At 35.7% G+C, this 15,307-nt stretch overlaps 2 protein-coding genes and 1 pseudogene across 2 annotated transcripts; 1 reads left to right on the forward strand and 2 right to left on the reverse strand.

Moving 5' to 3' along the window:
- Positions 1-2,070: 2,070 nt before the first annotated feature.
- LOC145584308 (uncharacterized) lies at positions 2,071-4,704 on the forward strand. The gene is made up of 3 exons (XM_081641177.1): positions 2,071-2,079; positions 2,528-2,791; positions 3,930-4,704. Exons 1-3 carry the CDS (start codon positions 2,071-2,073, stop codon positions 4,425-4,427), a joined length of 771 nt encoding a protein of 256 aa, XP_081497303.1. The 3' UTR covers positions 4,428-4,704.
- Positions 4,705-8,682: 3,978 nt separating this feature from the next.
- Positions 8,683-10,028, reverse strand: LOC145585322 (protein EXORDIUM-like; annotated as a pseudogene).
- Positions 10,029-13,852: 3,824 nt separating this feature from the next.
- On the reverse strand, positions 13,853-15,104 carry LOC145585323 (protein EXORDIUM-like). The gene has a single exon (XM_081642031.1). It carries the CDS (start codon positions 15,020-15,022, stop codon positions 14,087-14,089), a length of 936 nt encoding a protein of 311 aa, XP_081498157.1. The 5' UTR covers positions 15,023-15,104; the 3' UTR covers positions 13,853-14,086.
- Between the last annotated feature and the right edge of the window lie 203 nt (positions 15,105-15,307).

Here is a 15,307-nt window from a genome sequence, read left to right on the forward strand (position 1 = left end):
CATCACTTTGCAAGTTATGAATTTATAAGCAATTTTTGGAAATGAGAGGGAGAAAATAAGAAGAAAAAAAAAATCCATGTAATAGGATAGAGCAACGACGGAGCTAGGATTTTCAAATTGGGGGACGAATTATGAACGTCCTATGATTTGACAAAAACCTTTAAAAAAATACTTGAACACATAAATTGTTTAATACCTATCATTTTTAAAGAATCTCCCTTTTTTTTATCCTACAAAAAATATAGAAAAGGAAAAGAATTTTTTAAATTATACTTTGCTTACAAAACCTAAGGTAGAGGGCTACAAAGGGCAGGGGTGAAAATCGATCCCAGGATCTCTTAGAATTGAGAGAGAAGCTTAATCACTTGAGCTATCGCTCACTGAAACGGTAAAACTTGGAGTACACACATATAACACCAAACACAAAAATTACTCCATAATAATGTTTGGAGGCAAGGTTTTTATATAAAAACAAAAGAAACACAAGAAAATCAAAATTTATTACAAATTCACTACAGATTACTTGTGGACTAAGGGCCTGTTCTGATGAGCTGAACTGAACTAATTGGAGCTGAACTGAACTGAACTGAATAAATGAATTGTTTATAAGAGAAGGAAATTAGAAATTAAACTGAACTGAAATTAACCTGAAAAGAAAAGGTCCTTAATTAAAGTTGCACAAAAATGAAAACGAGGAAACAAGGAATTTTTAAGATGATAGGAAAATGGGTTGAGTGATGAAATTTATATATGAATAATCGTAAATTACTTCTATAATCAATACTTGTATACTTAAGTAATCAACAAGATTATCCTTGTAGTACATGTGTTGCATCCAAATTAAAAAAATTCCCGCCATGAACCCTTTTTTCTCCCTTAAAAAATAATCCATGACAAAAATACGTGCAGATCGGTGTAATTAATGTTAATTTATCCTAAATATTTCCTTTTTTTTTAGTTTTTTATACATAGCGCTTAGGGTTATGTTTATCATTTTTATAAAAAAAATTCATATTATAATAAAATGTAGGACATTTTGTAAGAAACTACTTAATATAGCCTAAATTTTGTGAGAAACTACCTAATAAAAAAAATATTGTAAGAAACTATCTAATAAAAGATAAAATGTTGTAATATACTACCTTTGACCGAAATTCCACCGTTGACTTAATTTTAGAATGTTGATCCACCTTAGAACACCCCAAAACCACCGTTAGGGTTGGTTTTCAAGGTGGTAAGGTTATTTTCGGGGTTGTTGGAGGATATTCCGAGTTGGTGAGGGTAGATTAGTGCTTCGGGATGGTGGTTTTTAGGGTTAGAGGTGGTGGTTTTGAGGTTGAAAGGTGGTTTAGATGTGGTGGAGACGATTTCAAGCAAGTTGTGTTAGTTTTGGGAGTGAAAGCGGTGGTTTTGGGAGTGTTTTGAGATCGATCAACGGTGAAAATTCGGTATAGGTAATGTTAGGTAGTTTTTTACAACATTTTACCTTTATTAGGTAGTTTATTACAACATTTTTTTTATTAGGTAGTTTCTCGCAAAATATGGGTTTTATAAGGTAGTTTTTCACAAAAAGCCCTAAAATGTATTAAGTAAATTACATTTTACTATTACAGAAAGGATAATTAAGAACATTTTACTAAACTAGTATTTCCTTATTATGAAAAAAAATTACTAACACTGTTTTCTAAATAAATTAATAATAATAAAAAAATATTAAGGCTTTGGGAAAATTAAACAAGTAGTAAAATTTAAGATTTTGAACTATAATTGATGTAATAAAAAAAATAGGAAAAAAAAAAAAAATTCGTTGGTAGTAATTATTAAAACGTGAACCATCAACTATACTAAAGGCCTAATCGGCAACTCTTAAAAAAAATAAAAATCTAGTCATCCCCTCTATATATTTTTCTCTCTAAGGTTCTTCAAAGGTGGAGAAATTTGACTATTTTCAATTCGACCCTTTTCCTTCAATTACTTTACGTTTTTGTTATTGAATTTAATAAAACTACATTCGCTTAGTAGAGTAAGTACCCCTATAGTGAGTTTAAGTTTAGTAAGTACAATAACGATATGAAAGAGGTATGAAAAATGTACAATTTGCAACAACGATCAAATTCTGTTAAAAGGATGTTTTTATTTGATTCAATTGTCATGTACTTATTAGACATCACTACAAGAAATAGGTCATTTTGCGACGGAAACCTTGCAACGGACCAAAATTCCGTCGCAAAAAGGGTTAATTTGCGAGGGAATAAATTCCGTCGCAACTTTGCGACGGAAACAAACTTTTGCGACGGAATTTCCGTCGCAAAGTTTGCGACGGAATTTATTCCCTCGCAAAAGTTTGTTTGCGACGGAAATAATCGTCGCAAAACAATATTAAAAAAAAAATAAAAAAAAAACATTTTGCGACGGATTCTGCGACGGAAATTCCGTCGCAAAAAGTTTTTAAATTTTTTTAAAAAAACTGAAGTTTCGCTGAAGGAGAGAGAAAAAGAAAACGAAGAACAGAAAGAGGAAAGCGTAGAGAGAGATAGAGGAAAGCGTAGAGAGAGAAAGAAAATCCGGCCACTTCACCGCCGCTGTCGCCACCGGAACGACCGGAATCCGGCCACTCACACCTACTAACGCCCACCCCTTCCGTTCACTCCCACTCACGCGCACTCACGCCCACCCACGCCACCCCCTCCGTTCAAGCCCACTCACGCCCCTCCGTTCGCCGGCGGTGTGCAGCCACCACACCACCCTCCTTCCGGCAGCCGGATTTCCGCCACAACACCCTCAAATCCCGGTGAGTATTCCACTATCCCCCTTTGTTTTTGTTTTCAATTTAATTTTAATGTAAACCCTAACTTTTTCTAATTATGTTTTTTAATTTAATTTGTAACTAAATTTTATTATTTAATTACTTGTGTTTAGTGTAGTGTAGTTTAATTTATATTGCAATGTTAGAATTAGTTTAATTTTTAAGATATATTGCAATGTTAGAATTAGTTTAATGTATGTTAGTTTAGTTTAAAATACATGTTAGATTAGTTTATAATGTATGTTATTTTAGTTTAAAATATATGTTAGTTAGTTTATAATGTATGTTAGTTTAGTTTAAAATATATGTTAGATTAGTTTAAAATATATGTTAGATTAGTTTAAAATATATGTTAATTTAAAAATACATGTTAGTGTATGTATGTTTATTTGAATGTGGGTAATTGTGTGTTAATTATATGTGTTTCATCACTAGGCATACATTCACTAGTGAGATAAGATGTCCAAGGATGGGTTAGGTTGGAGTGATAAGGACCCCTGGATATATGTCATCTAAAACCTCATGTAGGTTTGATTTTATGAAGAAAAGAACTTAGCTTGATACTTTGCTACTATTGTTTGTGACTGATATGATTATATGCGTGAGTTGTGTAGAAGTTGTGACAATGAAACGAACAGAGCGTAGCGGTAATAACTAGTTTTCGCCCATTTTCAAGCCACTTGTTTCCTATATTGCCACTTATGAACTATTTCAAGCCTCGAACTCAAGTAACTATGTTAGGTAGGTGTATTATGGTCAAAAATAAGCTCATTTGATAACAAATGTGAGAAATAGGCAAGTTAGAACCAAAAACGCCCCATTTTCGCCCATTTTTTCTAGTTTTAGGACCTAGTGAACCTATATTGCCACTTATAAACAATTTCAAGCCTCAAACTCAAGTAACTATGTTAGTTAGGTGTATTAAGGTCAAAAATAGGTTCATTAGATAACAAATGTGAGAAATAGACAAGTTAGAACCAAAAACGCCCCATTTTCACCCAATTTTCCTAGTTTTAGGACCTAGTGAACCTATATTGCCACTTATGAACTATATCAAGCCTCAAACTATTGGTTCTCATTCTTTATTTTTATTTCTGCATTGTATATCCTTTGTTTGTTACAGGAGGCGTACCAACACAGACAGGAGGAATCAAGAACCCAGGGTTCCCAACTGTCTGAAAATGAAATTTTCTTTGAGGCGGCTGGTGGTCGTAATAAGAAGGGTCGTGTTAGAGGTCTTGGTGTTGGTGCTGACTTGTACTACGGCACATCTAGGGGACGAGGATCGGGTTCTTCCAGCCAATACGTACCGTCGGTCATAACTCAAATGCAGGAAAACTTCCACAAGGAGTTGAATGAGAGGGTGGAAGCAATTGAGAGCCAGATCGATAGCCGTGTGGCGGAACAGCTCGATGCTCGAGTGGAGGCTCGAGTGGCAGAACGGATGGCTGAAATCGAGAGGAAGAACAAGGAGTTCTTAGAGGAGTTAGCCAGTAGATTTACAGGATTGACCACTCCTTTCACTTGTTCTACGATTCAGCCTCAGATTCGAGACCCCAGGAACGACCCGGGTGGTGGTGGTGGTGGTGGTGCAGGCCAAGGACAGCCAGCTTGTGTTTAGTTAGGTGTCATTTTTCGATTTTTGTATATGGATGACATTGTAGTTTAAAAAATTATATCATGTACCGTACTTGGTAGTTACGGCTACGTGTTGTATATATTTGAATTATGTTAGGGCGTGGACTTTTTGACTGAAATTATTTTAAATGCACGTATTTTATTAAACAAGATTGCATGAATACAGGTTCCAGGAAAACAAAACAAAATACAAAAAAATTAAACAGGATTGCAGGAATACAGGTTCCAGGAAAAAAAAACAAAATACAAAAAAAAAAAAAAAATTAAAATTACAATAACTTTGCGACGGAATTTCCGTCGCAAAATTTGTGACGGAATTACATTCCGTCGCAAAATTTGTGACGGACTATTCCGTCGCAAAAGAATCCATTTTGCGACGGAAATACATTCCGTCGCAAAATTTGTGACGGAATATTCCGTCGCAAAATGACTCCTCTTGCTACGGAATTTTCGTCGCAAATGTTGTTTTCAGCTACAACTACCTTTCCGTCGCAAAATCCGTCGCAATTCGTTTTGCGACGGATATTCCGTCACAAAAGGACTGTTTGCTACGAAAGTTCGAGCGACGCCATGCCTGTGACGGAAATCCGTCGCAAAGTCACTTTGCGACGGAATTTTGCCAGTTTGCGACGAATTATTTCCGTCGCAAAACGGCCCTTTTCTTGTAGTGCATAATTTTATTTATTTATTTTTTTTTTGTGTTTTTTTGTTTTGTTTTGTTTTGTTTTTTTTTCTAGGTTGGGCATTTCATTAAATCAAATCAATTTCTGTCAACGACAAAATGCTGTTCGCGAAATGTACTATGAATAACCACACGTATCCTATCTAGCAACCATACAAGCAACGATCTTACATGCCCTTCTCAGTTCTCACATGATGTGATGAGAGATACTAAAAGAATCATACATAGTAGAGCTAACTAAGGATCGATTCTCTTCGGCTTAATTTTAATTTAATTCAGTCCAGTTCCTAATTTTTCTTCTCTCATAAACAATTCAGTTCAAGTCAGTTTAGTTCAGTAAATCAGAAGAGGCCCTAGGATATGTCATACACAATATAAGTTGGTACTCCATACATAAATTAGGTACCCTATAAATCTATTTATAAATATCATATGACTTTTTATTTATGAATTGATTTTTAAAAAAAATAAAATATTGTAGTCTAGTTGGGCCTAGATTTAGAGCAAGTTTAGTCCCAAGTGTTGACATCATCATCTTGAGTCTTAAGACTCATGTTTAAGACTTTTCCCATTTTTTTTTCTTAAATCTCAAACAAGTCTCAAGTTGAATCTAGAAATTTTAAGACTCAATTAAACACTTGAGATTGAGACCTACTTCACCCACCTTACTTTTATTTTTATTATCCTTTTTTTTTTTTTTTTTTTTTTTTACACTTTTCTACATATAATATGTCATATATTTGAGTGTTAGGTTAAAGTGATAAATTTATACAAGTCTTAGTGAGTTTTAAAAAAAATTTGATGACATCATTTTCAATGAGAACCACAAAAAATGACGTGACATCGTCTTAAAACTACAGGCTAAATTTGCTCGTATGAGAAATTGAGAATATCGACAAGAGAGAAGCTTTTCTGAAGCATTGAAACAGAACAGAAGAAGATGACTATCCCGAAATGCCGGAAGAGTGGGTTATGCGTAGTTTTTCGCAGAAACAATTTTTCATTTGGATCATCCTTTTCAGGTAACTCCATTAATCCATTATCATCTTTTGCAGATTACACTCCTTTTCAATTTCCTTCTGTTTTTTCACGATTTTGATCTTTGACTATCCTTAATTTGGCTGCATAATTATATAATTTATCGTTGGAAAAAATGTTGCAGATTTTACAAAAAAAAATCCAAACTATTGATACAGCATTGAAAAAACTGCAGAATTATATCATGTTTACTGCATAATTTTGGTTATTCTGACTCTGATATAGTAATGATTTTGGTTATTAGTTAGCAATTTGATGCCTTTTTCACTGATCTAAATTCAATTAATTGACAGTATTTGATTTTCGGGGAAATTTTTTAAGTAGAATATTGAAGTTGCAATAGTAAATTACTCTACCACATTTTTAAGATATCGGTTAATTTGTTATTTTTTTGTACGGTATGAAAGAGTTTCAGATCATAAGGGATTAGATGGGAGTAGAGAGCAATGGTATGGAGTAAAATTGTTATAAATTCGAAATATGGTTAATATTCTTAGATTATGAACTAATGATAATGTAGTTGGTTGAGAGTATGTTTTGTGAACTTAAGATTTTTTTTTTTCCCTTCCAAATGACGGAATTCATTTGTGGATTGTAATTGATGTATTCAATAATGCTTAACTCCTACACTCGAGAACATGATGCGCATCATGCACCTAAACTAACAAAATTTTTATAATTCAAAATAATAAAACATGAAGTGGATAACATAAAAATGGAATTGTGTACAGACAATGGCGGATCTTGGTCCAAGAAATTTGGGGGCCAAGGTTCGATCCTCCAACCTTTTGCTAAAAAATAACAATATTTAACCACTATGCCGTAACTCTTTAATTGTAACAATTAGGCATTATATTACTTGTAACCAACAACTTACAAAAATTAAGGGGGGCCGGGCCCCGACCTGCCATAACAAAGGTCCGCTCCTGTGTACAAAACATGACAATGTAACAAAAGATTTAAAGAATAACATGGAAGTTGAATATGGATTTTATGTTTGTTTTTATTTTTATTTTGTAACTACTTGTTCCTTTATTTTGAAATGTATGTTTTTTTTAAAGCATGATACAAATCATGCACACACGTGAAAGTATTTCGAGGGCAATGATAAATAGAATTGTCAAATTTATCCATATTGTTTGTAGAAAAAAATAGTTGTGTAGTCAATTTAAACACAACTCCATATAATTGTAATTTGTATACTACGTATATTTTATTTAAGGTCACTGGTTTAAGTTTGATATCATCTCCGAAGCTACAAATATAGCTTTCCTTTGGAGCATTAAATTACTTTAACAAAATGTTGCTGATATTTTAATATATTGGAACAACATTGGGGTTAGACTTGACAATGAAGAGTCTATTAGTCCAAGTAACAAAGGTCAAGCAAGGTGATCATTAGGAACTAAATTTTTAATAATGGAGATGGTAAGGGTGAAAAATAAATGGAGAGTTTGAGAGTATGAACATGGTGGAGCGGATGGTGTTGAGCCGATGTAAGAAGGAGAAGAGGAGGAGATATGGCTAGGAGGAGGAGGAGATTAGTTGGTGGCTAGGATTTTGGTCTAGTTACACTGAAGACTGAGAAATACACTGAAGATATTTACATCTATGTGGATATAATCATTACATACTCTATTAAGTGAAACAGATGTTACGTACCCGAGTTAGTGAAAGTTGGTGAATGGATTGAACACTTGAAATTGAAAATGAATGCCATGATAAACACTTTTGAGTTTTTGAGGGTGGTATTTCGGATCCAAATTAATGTATTTAGGATTGAGAATGTTGAGATGCTGAAATGAAATAGATGCTAAGTCTTTATATATAGGAAAATATGATTAGAAGAAAGCTGCAATGAAGAAGTGGGCATAGTCATTACAGTGAGTTCTGTGCTGAAAAACATGAATGTGTTCCAAGTTCAAAATTGGGCTGCTAGTGAATGATGAGCCGACTTTTATTTAGCTATTTCGATTTGTCTGACTTGCATGGGGTAATGTCCTTTGTATCCTCAATTTGGTATCAATATATGTAAATGGATAATAATGAATGTTAAAACATTGGGACTTTGGGAGAAAGTATTAACAGAAGTGGACACTTTGAAGCATACATGAATATGAATACAGACTTTAGGGAAGAAATAACTAAATTCAATAATATATATGCAATCTTTTTCTCCACCGATCTATCTCCTAACTAGAACTTAATTGTTGACGATATAATTAGAAGTTTAGTAATTGTAGTTTCTCATCAGTCATCATACACAAAGGATACAGAGTAGATAAACCAGAGTTTAAGCTCACCTAACAGCTATGTATCATGACCTGGAGTACTGCGTAAATCTGAATGGACAAGTAAATGAAGTTACAAAGTTACGGATGGAGTGATGATTTCAAGGTAGACAATGGCAAAATTTTATTGCAACATGTGTCACTTAAAGGATACATTACTGAGAAAAACATATAATCTGTATTTGCTTCATCACCCTAGTTAGTATACATATTTATACTTTTCCATCTATACATTATCTTGTAGGTAGCTTTTGTAACTTCTCAAACAGTCAAACTAGAGTTGAGCAGGATGAGGTTGTGGGATCATACAATGCAGGGAGTAGATACTTCCTCTTGTTGATTCCATTAGCATTGTAGCTAGCACCAGTTGTAGGATCCACCAAAAGTTCTCCGGCGTAACCAGGATAGGCCCCCTTTCCGTAGACTCCTGGACAGGCTGAAGCGGCCTCAAGCGGGGCCTCCTTTGGGCCTTGGAAGTACCCGTTTCCGTATGGGTTGGTCACAGTCCCTACCAGAAGGCTAGCTAGGTTGATGACCATGCCATCCAAGCCAACATCATTGTTGGGTGCAGTCAATGGTTGGCTTTGTGGGCCATAGATGGGCTGGTGGAATGGCCAGGCACATTGACCTGGGCACTGTGTCTCCGAGTTCCAACCCAGATGTAGGTGAACTTTTGTAGGCCATGTTTGGAAATGTTGGTGTACCCATGGGTCCCACACCTGCTCATGCAGAAACCTTCTACTGCCACATCAGCCGCAGTTAAAACTACGTTGATGGCCTTAGACTCTTGTGGGCCCTTTGCGGCCAAGGCTGTAACCTGCTTGGTGGTGAGACTTTTGCCTAGGGAGTAAGTCTCATCGATGACTTGCTTGCCCATGGAGAGTGAGAGCAAAGCTTGCTGTTTGGGATTGGCCAGGTGGTAGTACTTGTCAATGGAATTCCACCACATGGCAACAGATGGTTGGCTTTCAATCTGTGAAGGTGTCAGGGAGGTAACAAAATCAGAGATAATAGCCCTTTGGGTAGGCTTGAACTTGCCATACCAAACAAGGTTGATGGAGAATCGGCCATGTAGAAGAGGACCATTATGGTATTGGAAAGTCATCGGCTGAGTGGAGGACTCTGCGAGCATCCTTGTTGCTAGGGTTGAATTGATCATAAGAGAAAGGAGAGTTAGAGGTATGAGCGAGTATATGTATATTGATGCCATTACGCTCTTTTTGCAAAGTAGAGAAACTCTGATTATAATTAGTGAATTTTTATATTAGGATCTTATGAAAGGGAAGTTGGAAAACTGAGGATGAGATAGTAAGGAGAGATTGTGGGTTTTTACACCCTGAGGAAGAAGGGCGCAGAAGGAAAGTTGTAGGATGTCATGTGAAAAGCCAAAAAGAAAGTTCTGTAGTAAGCATTAAGTGTTAAATCTTTGACTGAGAAAAGTGTGAAGTATGTGATGTTAGATTGTTGATTAAGTAGAGAACAAATTCCATTGCTACTCATTGGCTTTGCAAGTTGCTGGACAGTGAACAATTATTGAAGAATAATGTAAGTAAGATATTTCTTGTTTTTTGGACAAAAGGAAGACCAACCTTGCAGCAGCTCAAGTCATCATTGAACTTCTAGAAAAGCTGGACCATGATTATGTGAAAAGTTCACGTTTGGGTTTTGTATGCTTAAGTTGCAAAGCTGATTTTTGTATTCTATAATTCCAAGTTATGTTTATCAAATACATTATTATAACAAACATTTTTAATAAACTTGTGCATATTTTTTGTTCTATCGGATTGGAACCTCACATAGGCAATCCAGCCTAACTTAATAAATTAGGCTTTTTAGAAGTGAGAGGGGTAGACGGGAAGGGTAGGAGAACCTCTATATTTAAAGTGTCTCTAATAATTTTTGAAAATTAACGTGATAGGGAGGGGAAAGTAAATGCTAAGTATGCAGTTTTTACCATCCATTTTAGGAGGGGTAAATGCACTTGTCCGGTAGAAATGAGAATGTACCCTATTATTTACGCTGTAAACATAGTCATTTGAAGCTATGTGCGGCATATGGGTATGTTGGTCCTAAGGCCTAAGCATTCTATCTCTTGCCAAAACATAAGTTTGCAAAGGAATGATTATAGCAGAGTTTAGGCTCACTTAATTATGTTGTTCCAGGAGTACTGTTTAGATTTCCAAAAAATGGATAGTTAATTTGTGTTACAGTCCCAACTCCCAAAATAACTTTTATTGCAACATGTGTAATCAATGAATAATACTGTAACAATTGAGAAAGTTTATACTCCGTAATTTTTATTTTGTTTTTCACCCTGATAGGCTGATGTATATTTTTATTCCCTCTTATCTAGTTATCTCTATAAATAATATTGCAGGTGGCTTCTGAAATTCTCAAACTAGAGTTGAGCAAGATCAGGTGGTGGGATGCTAGGATCATACAATGCAGGAAGCAATACTTCCTCTTGTTGATTCCGTTAGCATTGTAGCTTGGTTATGGGTATACTAAGAGGTTGGTCACAGTCCCTGCCAAAATGCCAAGTTCATGACCATGCCATCCAAGCTAACGTCGTTGTTAGGCGTGGTCAATGGTGGGCTTTGTGGGCCGTAGATGGATTGGTGCAATGGCCAAGAACATTGACTGATAGTTAGGTGAAGTATACTGTTGAGTATTGAATCAGTAGGGACAAATTTTGCTGCTATAGTTAGCTTTGGAAGTTGCTAAGCCAAAATAATTATGGAAGAATGTTGGTAAGACGGCTTGCTTTGGACAAATTGGAGGCCAGCCTTGTGGCATCACAGGGTCAACAAAGTACATCAAGAATACAATATTATAAGCGTGACCGTGGGCAAGATAATAGCTGGACCTAAGTATGTGGACACTTCATGCTTGACCTCACTGGTAAGTGACTCTTTGTACTGTAAACTCGTAGTTTATTATCCCCTCTAAAATCTGCATGGTTTCTATGACTTTTGTGGTTAAAGCTAATTTGATTAGCGATTAGCTACGACTGTTAAGCATATAGGCCATGTTTGGTGAATAGCTTATAGCTGAAAGATGAAACTGATTGTGTTAGCTGATTTTGACTGGCTGATTGTATTAACTGATTTTAGTAGCTAATTGTATAACAATGTTTGGTAAATAGCTGATAAGTTAAAGTTGTTTGAGTATATAAAAGGACCAATAAGCTAATTGTGGAGTAGGTAGTTTAGGTAGAATATTAAATTAAATGGGGGTATAAGTGGTATTTAACCATAAATTAATGAATAAGCTAATTGAAGAAGCTCTTAAAAGAGCTTTTTTAAAAAGAGCTTATTTAGTGAAATGAACTCTTTAAATAAGTTTCTCACCATAGACCTTAACTTAGCTTATTTAATAGTCAATAAGCCAATATTGGCCAAATAAGCTAATTTTGCTCAAATGAGTTGTTTACCAAACACAAACATAGTTTTTATACTTAGATTGCGCTTCCTCTGTTTACATTAATTAATTTTGAAAAAAGGCTTATAGGTGAATTTGTGCTAGTCATAGTGAAAACCTTGATTGATTATCGTATTGCATCTGTTAATAGATATCTCAATACACGTTATACATTGATACTGATTGATTCCTGATCTTTGAGATTTGTATTAAATCAAATGAAGAGCAGATGGGGTTGAATATTTACTTAAACTAAATTTTCTTCATTGCATTAATTAGGGCAAAAGCAGTCAAACTCATCGGCCATACTCATCCACTGGTGGGCTCTTCAACAGTCATATAGACCCCCCGAACTTGCCAATGATAGTATAGACCTACCCTTAAACATTGTATAATGATCAAATTTGTACCTAATTGCATGGTCTAACTGACCTAATACATATCCCTAAAGACAGGAAAATGACTTATAATAGTATTGTGATTTATGAACTTAATCTCCTTTGGCTGCTTTCTTGATGAATCAATGTCAAAGTTTCTTTGCTTGTCATTAATGAAGTAGCTAGTTTGTCCCTCTTAATGAATAAACATGACTATTTTGCCAATGATTTAAAAGAAATAATTCATGTAAGGCAAGTGGATGTGTTCCCAATGATTAGTCTTAAGATTTTTGTATCGACTGGATTATTACTTTCTGACCAAATAGTTTCATCTTGAGATTACAAAACATTGATATCATCCAAACATGTTATAGCCATTTCTTAGGAATTGTATTAGTAGAGTAAATCCCATGAAATGTAAATTCTCATGGGAATTTAATTTCTATGTGAACTAAATAAGCACCGTGTAAGTTTGTATGCAGTACTGGATACTAATACTTTTGCGCAATTCTCATGGGAGTAGTTTTATACTCTTCCACGAATGTTTTGCTTCTTAAGTAGGGTGTCACATGGTGTCATTTAGATCAAGATATGGTTGTTACTTGTTAGTCATATTAGACCTGCTTTGGGTCTAATGTAAATTTAGTTATTTAAATAACCAATCAACTTTAATCATATTAAATTTTGAGCTCCATCAATTCAAATCGGACACATCAATCAATCAAAGCCTTAATCCCATTAGTGGGGTCGGCTACATGAACCAAATTTGATTATTCCGTGTAATCATCGACAAATATCCTCCTCCTCCATCTCTTATAATCCAATGCCTCATCCTCATGCAAATCGAAAAACTTTCTTTTTAACTCCTTCCAACCAATTCATTTTCGGTCCCTGTCCCTTGTTTAATCCCTCCATAGTCCCACCCTTCCACTCTTCGTACCGTGCATCATCGGTTCTCTGTCTTACATGCCCAAACCAACGTAGACGATTCTTCCTTAGTTTGTCTACAATGCCTGCCACACCTACCTTCTAGAAAATAACCTTGTTTTTTTATTCCATCTCTTAGAGTGTCCTACACAACCACCTTTAACATTCGCATTTCCTTAAGCTTCTTCTTTTTAATGTGCTCCTTCTTATGGAGTCGGACACATTGGTGAGAGTTAAAATTACGTCACCTGAGTTCGGTAGGTATTAGCCTATCAGGTCAGTCAAGCTGGCTGTTTTGGCTCTTAAGTCTTTAACAATAGGGTCAGCTAAGTTTTGCAAGCTTTCTATTTTTATTTTGTTTAGGGATGTTCAATCTTCAATGCATCTGAATTTGAGCTGTTTGAACTTGTATTGCCTTTTTAACTTATCTAAACTTTGAAATTATGGGATATTTGTCTAAATTAATAAGTTATATTAAGTTGAAGTTAACATAACCTTAGCTGTATAAATTGAATATATAAGCTGATCAAGTTTGGTTGTTTGGGTCTCCTTTATACTTGAAAATTTCCATTCTTGTAAAAATATATCTTGCACAGAAACTTAATTAACTTAAAATTTAGTCCCAGTTTATTGGGATGATTTTGTAGTGTATAAATGTGTAATCCCATTGATCTTTCCAAATTTTTGGCCTTTTTTGCACCCAAATTTATTTGTCATTTTATAAAGTTTTACTTCAGCAAAGTAAGTAATCAATTCTCAGCAATTTAGCTGGCACAAACACACGAATTTCTTAGCAAAACCAACTATACAATGAAAAATTTAATTATACATCTTAAACTGAAGTGTGGAGATTTCTAACATTGCTAGTGTCTTTACAATAGAAAATATCATTATATCTTATAATTTTTCAGACTAAAGTTGAGCAAGAAGAAGTGGTAGGATCATATAAAGCAGGGAGCAAATACTGCCTCTTGTTGATTCCATTTGCATTATAGCTAGCACCGCTGGTTGGGTTTACCAAGAGGTTTCCAGCATAACCAGGGTAAGCGCCTTTTCCGTAGATACCAGGACAAGCTGAAGCAGCCTCAAGTGGGGCTTCCTTAGGGCCTTGGTAGTACCCATTTCCGTAGGGGTTGGTCACGGTTCCGGCCAAAAGGGATGCCAAGCTGATCACCATTCCGTCGAGGCCCACATCGTTATTAGGTGCAACCAAGGGTGGGCTTTGTGGGCCGTAGATGGGCTGGTGGAAGGGCCATGCACATTGACCTGGACATTGGGTCTCTGAATTGCCAACCCAAATGTAGGTGAACTTTTGAGTCCTACTTTTGGAAATGTAGGATGATCCATGGGTTCCACATCGGCTCCTGCAGAACCCGTCAACTACCACGTCGGATGCGGTCAATATTATGTTGATTGCATTGACTTGTTGACCGGCTTTAGAGGCTAGCTCTACAAGGTGCTTGTTGGTGAGGGACTTACCAAGGGGGTAGGTCTCATCTATGAGTTGCTTGCCTAAAGAAAGGGAAAGAGTGGCGGTGGATTCCTTGGGATTCGCAAGGTGGTGATACTTTCCGATGGAATTCCACCACGTAGATACAGATGGTTGGGCTTCAGGTTGGGAGGATGTAAGGGAAGTAATGAAGTCAGAAACGATGGCACGTTGGGCGGGCTTGAAGTGGCCATACCAAATAAGGTTGATCGTAATCTTCCCATTAAGTAGGGGACCCTTGTGGTATTGGAAGGTCATAGGCTGAGACGACTCGGTGAGTGGCCTCGCCTCTACGGAAAAGCCGAAGAGGGTGAGGAAAAGAGCAAGGCATAGAATTTTGGGCAAGGATGCCATTGATTGATTGTTAATAGTCTTAATACTACAGAAAAGGATTGTAGAATTGAGGAAAGAGTGATTTGATTAAGAAGTGTTATGAGATGCAAATGTTGAGTGATGAAGAGAATAGAATGGGAGTTTATGATATATATAGTGTGCTGAAGTATGGTAAAGGAAATTTTAGGAAGAAGTATACACGAGTAAAGCGTTGAAATTAGGAATTGGGGAATTGTATAATGCTAATACTACCAACTAACAGCGGCTAAGCTAAACAGTGAACACAATAAAGTAATACCGTGTTAT

This window comes from Chenopodium album, chromosome 16, assembly GCF_948465745.1.
Source record: "Chenopodium album chromosome 16, dcCheAlbu1.1, whole genome shotgun sequence".
NCBI lineage: Eukaryota > Viridiplantae > Streptophyta > Magnoliopsida > Caryophyllales > Amaranthaceae > Chenopodium > Chenopodium album.